Below are 7,774 nucleotides of genomic sequence, written 5' to 3'. Positions count from 1 at the left end.
ATAGCAGAGCCAGTCGTATTGGGAGGGAGGGAACTTGTTCTTGTTGGCGCACAAGACTCGAAGCGCAACGTGCGCTCCTCCTTGTCCTCGGCCACTCCACTATTGGCCCCAGGAGAAAAGACATGCCTCAAAAAGCGACGCCGTTCTTGTAGTTAGATTACAGCCCCCGTCTGTTTGACATCACATCACGTCGATTCGAGTGAGGGAGCAGTCGAGAAGAGTTTGGCAGCTGCTGGACGCGCGGCGCGCACTAGAAGCCGCCGGAGAAGAAAGCGCACGAATAATTGCGCTCTCCAAACAAACAAAGCTTAAAAAAATGAATGACACGGACATTATCTGCCAGAATAACTCAAGCGAGCCGTCATGTGGAAACGCAACCTCTTCGTCCCTGAGCCCCATCGACATCACTACTTTTATGCACATTTTCCCGTCCATTTATGGCATCCTGTGCTCTGTGGGAGTTCTGGCCAATGGCTTGGTCATTTACGCGGTGGCTGCTTGCAAGAAGAAAATGGTGTCGGACATCTATGTGCTCAACCTCGCCGTAGCTGACATGCTTTTCCTGCTGGTGATGCCTTTCAACATCCATCAACTGGTTAGGGACAGGCAGTGGGTCTTTGGGAACTTTATGTGCAAGGCGGTGGTGGTGGTGGACGTCAGCAACCAGTTTACCACCGTAGGAATAGTCACCGTTCTCTGTATTGATCGGTAAGTATTTTTTTAAGCAGTACACTGAAAATAGAGATGAATTACTGCCACTGTCACCATAAAATCTTTTTTTTTTTTTTTTTTTTACCGGACAAGCTTAAAGACAAAGAAAACTCACTCTACAATGTCTCACTGAGGCTTATATTTGGTTCTTCTTCTTTCTACTTACTTTTTTTTTTATCACTGTTGGTTGTAGTGAGCAACAAAGTGCCATCATGTGCCATTACCATAGTGGCATTACATACGAAAACGGGGCCGTGCTTTACAATAAATAAATAAATAAATAAAACATGATGCGGGTCAATATGGGCAATGCAATTATTTCAACAAAAGAAATTATATTTTGGTGGCAAATTGGCCTTTTTGTTGTTTATTTAAAAGGAAAATCTACACCAAAAATGTTTTTACAATTATCTGATTAGTCTATACACAACTTAGTCTAAATATGGTATTCTTGATAGTACTATTCAAGAAAAAAAATTCAGTCATTTTTATCCATCTCAGGGAGCAGGCATATTGTCACTTGATGGAAAATGAAATCACTATTGCGTAAGGTATATGTAACAATGGCTCTTAGTGCAACTGTTTTCTGAGTTGCTGAAAGTGTCTTTTGCAATCTGATCTGTGATTGGCCATTCATTCATTAAGCTGTTTTCGACACTTTGATAGGTCAATGATTTGGAATTTTTCAATGGCTGCCAATGATATACACAAAAATACAATTATGCATTTTCAGAAAGCATGTTGCAAATAATGAAAGGTCATTTGCGACACATAACAGTAAAGACATTAGTACTAGACAGTAGATGAGCATTATTTGACATTACTTTCAATTCGTTGAAACAATTATCATTGTTTGAATCAACTACCAATAATTTAAATATGAATGTCAGTCCCATTAATGGATTTTTCTAACAGAAATTCATTTGGGTATGCTTTCACCGATTTATAAATTATATGGAAATGACCCATTTATACAACCTTGCCATGCAATTTCTAAAGCACTTGTGCACATGGGTTCATAGGTAACGAGAGGCGATTCCAACAGCCTTTGGATTGGAAAGAACCTTTCACACTCACATCAATGGCCAATTTCAAGTCTTCAATTGACCTATCGTGCATGTTCTGGGACTTAAAATGGGAGCAGTGAGCATGATAATTTAACCACGTTTCCACTGAGCTGCTCTGCCATATATTTCAACATTCAAGGGTTCTTTTTTGACAGGAGTTCCTTTGAAGTTCTCTTTTTTTAGGAAAGCGCGGGAGGACACGGTCCAACAGGTTCCCCCACAGCACACTCTAAAATCCTTATGATCAACTGCATTTTAAATTGACTTGTACGATTTGCTGTGTGGATGTGTGTAATTTTCTTGACTATATAGGCCATAAACTCCCTCCTAAAGAATAACTCTATGGTTATAATACTAATAATCATGTGTAATTGTGGCAATGTTCCCAGTGTGATATGTGTCATTTAAATAGCTGAGCATGATTTTAGATATACAGTAGTCATGTGTTCGAGTTATAAGAAATACAACACATTTACATTGTCGAATCAGATACATTATTCATACCATTCTGTGCCACAGGAATTTTCTTTGTATCTATCTATCTATCTATCTATCTATCTATCTATCTATCTATCTATCTATCTATCTATCTATCTATCTATCTATCTATCTATCTATCTATCTATCTATCTATCTATCTATCTATCTATCTATCTATCTATCTACCCCCCCCCCTTTTCACACACACAGGCACACATGGCTATCAAAAAAATTGTGAGATCAGAAAAATACAATCGTCAGGTGCACTTTGTGCACGACCTCTAAAGAGCTGTCCGTTCTGCCAAATAGGACCAATAATTTGACAAACCATTTAGAGCGGTGCCGTAATAACGTGAAGTTTTCAAAAAGAAAACAAGGAGTGGATTGCAGTACAATGGCTGTTAATAAAAGTCTATAACTTGTTCTGGTTAATATGTATCAAGCTGAAACATTTAAAACTCATGTTAAACAGTATGTTAAACACAATAACAATAATGTAGGCTAGCTGCTTCACCGAAACCATGTATCTTTGAAACTGTCCCGACTACACTTGAAATTTAAATATAAACATTGAAATTGTGAAAAGCACTAACTGTTTTTGAATACAGCATAAACGGTGCATCGCTATGCTGGGAAACAATAAATGGATTAAAACACAGTAAAAAAATATTTCGTATCTCGTTTTTAAAAGTTTACAATACAGCTTAAATGATATGTACTGGTTTTAGGCTCAAGCCAATCCTTCACTGGATGTGTAATGAGAGTAATGAGCAACATTTAGAATGGCAAATCCATATTTCCAGTTATGGTGGCGAGAGTAATATATAAGTAATGCAGTAGTAGTGTAATGCATTACATTTCATATACGGTCATATTGTAATGTAACTAATTAGCAAGGTCATGGCAATGATCTACCACTTAATCAATGATCATCTTTGTGAATCTTTAGAAATGTGAAAAACAATTGAGACTGAAAGCTGTGTGATGGTACGGGGCTTCTTTGTTTTACTTTCTGGACCAGGACAATTTGATGCGATTTATGGAAAAAAAAAAAAGAATTTCGCTGCTTATTTGAAGTTCCTGAAGGAGATCATCTTGCCATCAGTTTGTGCACTCAAACTCAAGTGCTCTTCGATCATTCAGCAGGTCAACGATCTGAAACGCAGCAGCAAAACCAACTCAGAATGGATCATAAACAACAAAATTAAAGTTTTGGAGTACCCAAGGCAAAGTCGGGGTTTAAATCCAATTCGCATGCTGTGGTGTGACCTTGGCCAGGCAGTATAAGGCAGAAAACCCTTGAATATGGAAGAGTTTAAACAATTTTGCAAAGAAGATCTAAAATTCCTCCACAGCGGTATAAAAGATTCATCACCAATTATTGCAAACATTTGATTTTAATTAATGCTGCCAAAGGTGGAACAGCTAGTCATTTGGTTCAGGGAGCAATTACTTTTTCACAGCGGGTCAGACAAGGTTTGCATCTCCCGCTCCACATGGTAAATAAAGTCCTCATCTCAATGTGATGGTCTAATGAATAAAGACCTTTGCGAGTGGTAAAAATGCAAAAGAAACCACAGGAATCAGGATGTGGGAAAATACCTTTTCCACGGCACTGTATATATCAAGTATGTGAGTAACAAATTGACCATTGGAAAGACACGCAAAATTTCAGAATTGTCCCCATTTGACTAAAATGCTTATTGAAACGTTTAAGTGTACATGTCAGCACTTTTAGCCAGATAATGAGTATTATATGAAACTGTTAAATAATTAGTTAGTGAAGGCCATCTAATCAGTGTACCAATATCATGATCATTACTTGGCTCTGCTCGTAAAAGGGGAGTTTGCAAGCTTTAACGCTGGACCGGAGGAACTCTAGCTTGTTAGCTTAGTGCTATTTTGCGAGCACGACATGGGTGACACAGATGGACTTAAAAGTTTACGGAAAAACACTTTGGGGGTTTGAGAAACCACTACAACAACTCTAGGGAAATTATGTACTACAATGTAGATTGTCCAGCCCTGTGCTCCCAAACACACATTTTCACCCCTTGGGCAGTAAATCTTTCAGCAAATCTCTCCTCCCCAACCCAGGAATGAAACTGAGACTTAAAAAACATAAACATCTCCTCAGGTAAGGTAGGTGTATATTTACTCTTGCATGGACAGGACAAGGGCAGTGTAAAGGCAGTACCAGGGCATTCCTCCGACTGGTGGCACGACCTTTTTTATCTGCTTGGGCGAGGACACTAATGAGACTTTCAAAAAAAATACCACTTAGGGGGTGTTTAGTGTGAGAAATTAACCATGTAACATGGTAAAAATCTCCAAAAAGTTGGATTTCATGATAGCGGAAGAGCGTTTTTGGTGAACAGACTACTCCTCATTAATTGCAATCGATCGGAATGCCCTTTGGATAATTGCGAGAATGTCAACGCCTGCTTAGAAGTGCATAGCACATACACACATACTGTCATATTCCATACAGACGGATGGGGTGTTCTAAGTCATATCAGGCATATGGTTGAATAAGCGGGCCTTACATACTCGAATAATGTCCAGAAACAAAAATTGTCCTGCGTAATGCAACATAACGTAGCATAACGTAGCGCTACGCAATGTAACACGACGTAACATAACGTGTTGTAATGTGACATATCTTTACATAACATTAAATAACTTTTCGAGAGGAATTTTTAAGGGCTTTTTTCCAGACTTAAACTGTACTCTGTATATGTTAATACAATGCCTCTATTCAACAATGCTTCTATTCAAGAGTGTGGGCTCCTGTTTTAAAAAACGAACTGTGCCAATTTATTGGCATCTCAGTCGACTGGGGATGACTAGGACTGCACTCACTGTCCATCCATCATCCTAACATGGACTCAAAGAGCCTTTTTGGTGAACAGACTGTTCCCCATTAATTGCAATTGATCTGAATGCCCTTTGGACAATTGCGAAAATGTCGATGTCTGCCTAGAATTGTATAGCACATACTCATAGACCGTTACATTATATAAAGAAGGATGGCATGTTCTGAGTCCTATCACGCAAATGGTTGAATAAGCCAGCCATTATTTTTCTTATTTTCTTAAATGGCCAAGTATCTTTGAAATTCAATGATGGGCATCTTTATTATTCCAGCAAGCTTCAGCATCTGCCCGCCTAAAGTGCTAACCACTGCGCCACTGAGCCGCCCTCAAACCTTTCAACTAGGTCAAAATATTTTGGGTAAAGTAACCCCATCTGCTCAAAATTCACAGCTGTGTGGGAATGTGTAGCCTTGGTGGAGGTTTGCATGAATCTCAGTGCCATTCCTGTTTGTGTGCCCCTTGCTGTACTTAACCATATTTATCCCTTCAGCAGCCAAGTGTTGTGCTGAAATTACATTACGTAAGCCAATGTTTTTTCCAATGGTGTCACCCCTGTGATATTTTTTTCAGGCAAGTACCCCCTAAGCAGCGCAAAACCTTTTTTGATGAAGGAAAACAAGTGAAAAAAGTGCCGTGCCATCCATGTCATATATGTTTTTAAAAAAACATTACATTAGCTGCGTTGATACTTGTAAAAACCATAATAAAATCCCACATACCCCCTAAGTGCCTTCATGTTCCCCCAGGCGTACTCATACCTTCATTTCAGAATTGCTGACGAACGAAACTTCAGATTTGATTCCATCGCAGATTACATAATAACGATGCTCATGGGAAGCGACGTTCCTCTCATCACCTTTGTTTCAGACTTCGTTATGCCTCTAAAAATATGACTTCTTCCCCACAGGTACATTGCCATTGTTCATCCCACCTCTGAGAGGAGGACCATTCAGTGGACTATCATGATCAACGTGTTGGTGTGGATTGGTAGCTTCCTCCTCACCGTGCCTGTCATGATGTACGCCAAAGTTGTACGCAGACAGCGTTTGGAAATCTGCATGATGTATCTCGACGGGCCTGAGGACATGTACTGGTACACACTCTACCAGTCCATCCTGGGTTTCATTATACCCCTCATCATCATCAGCACTTTTTACTCTCTCACACTCTACCACGTGTTTAGCTCCATCCGCCGGGTCAAACGCAAGCAAACCGTGTGGGCCAAGAGGGCCACCAAGATGGTGCTGATGGTGATCGCTCTTTTCCTGATCTGCTGGTCGCCCTACCACGTCATCCAGGTCATCAACGTGAGCAACAACTCCCCTACCGTGGCCTTCATCTACGTCTACAACATCAGTATTTGCCTCAGCTACTCCCATAGCTGCATCAACCCGCTTATGTTACTCATCTTTGCCCAAAATTATCGGGAACGTCTGTGTCGCAGAAGCACGCTGAACAGTTCCCAGCATTCATCCAAGGTGACAGTGGTCAAACCAGAAGGTTCCAGCGTGGCCACCGACCCGAGTTATCGTTGCACCGCCATCTAGTAAACATTTTCAATATAGGGACGTGGAGCCTGTGAAATTTGGACAAGAAATAGAAACCATACTGAGGATGTCGTCTTCTGCAAAAGACGCGATTCAAATTTGTTTCTTTATCGAGGGAACGTTAACACCGGTTTCCAAGCATGCAAACCATGGAAGAAGGGATGCTGAAGTGCCACTCATGTGACTGGTGGGGGACATTATAATTGAACAGATGCAGCTTCGTTCTTTCTGACTCAAAAACATTGCCTCGACAACATTCGCTTGCGCAAATGCGGACTCAATTTATCGTATTTCTCAGAGTACAGGTCAACCTCATGTATAAATCGACCCCCCCCCCCCTCCCAAATTTACTCCAATTTGGGTGAATTTGACAAAAATACAAGTATAAAGCTTGGTTCATGCTTGGCGTGCAAACGCTCCACGCAGAAATGAGACCCGCGGAATCTAGCCGGTATGCTTTTTGCAGCACTTTATACTCGGTGTGGCTAGCCCCGACAGTCAGGCGATATGCTCCCTTACTGTAGGCGGCATTAAATGCCGTCTACAGAATACAAACAAAACTACTCTATAACAGAGGTAGAGAATCTTAGTAGAGTCTAACAATCTAAATTCTTCCAAGGTTTTTTAACAATGTTCGTGCTCTCCAGGAGTTGTTTATGGTATTTAGGTCACAGTAGTCCTTTTCCGCTGACTCATAAAGGGGTTTGTACTGGTGAACTTTCATAAGCAATAGTTCATCGGCCATATTTTCTGCATGGTGCTTCCGTGTGGTATAGAAATTTCAAAAGGATATGCGTTGCGGACAATCTGGTCCGCGTGAAGGGGCGTAATTGCTGAAATGATATCATTTTGACACGAGGAGACGCGGGGAGCTCGCGGATGCATCAAGCATAATCCAAGCTTAAGTCTTCCCCTGATTTAAGTGGTTACATATATAATGATTGTCCTATTTAAACACATGGTTGTTATCAATATGACTATTATGGTACTTTAGAGGCATTTCTACATCCTGTATTGAGCAACAAACTGTTGCATTTATGTGGGGGTGCGGGAGCAGAAAGGAGACAAGACTCGTTTCTTACTCTTGCCCGTA

At 40.6% G+C, this 7,774-nt stretch overlaps 1 protein-coding gene across 1 annotated transcript; it reads left to right on the top strand.

Moving 5' to 3' along the window:
- Positions 1-316: 316 nt before the first annotated feature.
- On the top strand, positions 317-6,986 carry mchr2b (melanin concentrating hormone receptor 2b). Its single transcript, XM_088431813.1, has 2 exons — positions 317-708; positions 6,042-6,986. The coding sequence occupies exons 1-2, from the start codon at positions 317-319 to the stop codon at positions 6,679-6,681; spliced, it is 1,032 nt and encodes a 343-aa protein (XP_088287939.1). The 3' UTR covers positions 6,682-6,986.
- The last annotated feature ends 788 nt before the right edge of the window (positions 6,987-7,774 follow it).

This window comes from Hippichthys cyanospilos, chromosome 13 (genome assembly GCF_059441005.1).
Source record: "Hippichthys cyanospilos isolate Australia breed blue-spotted pipefish chromosome 13, RoL_Hcya_1.0, whole genome shotgun sequence".
Lineage (NCBI taxonomy): Eukaryota > Metazoa > Chordata > Actinopteri > Syngnathiformes > Syngnathidae > Hippichthys > Hippichthys cyanospilos.
Note: the sequence above shows the minus strand (reverse complement) of the source record. Positions and strands in the feature narration are given on the sequence as shown.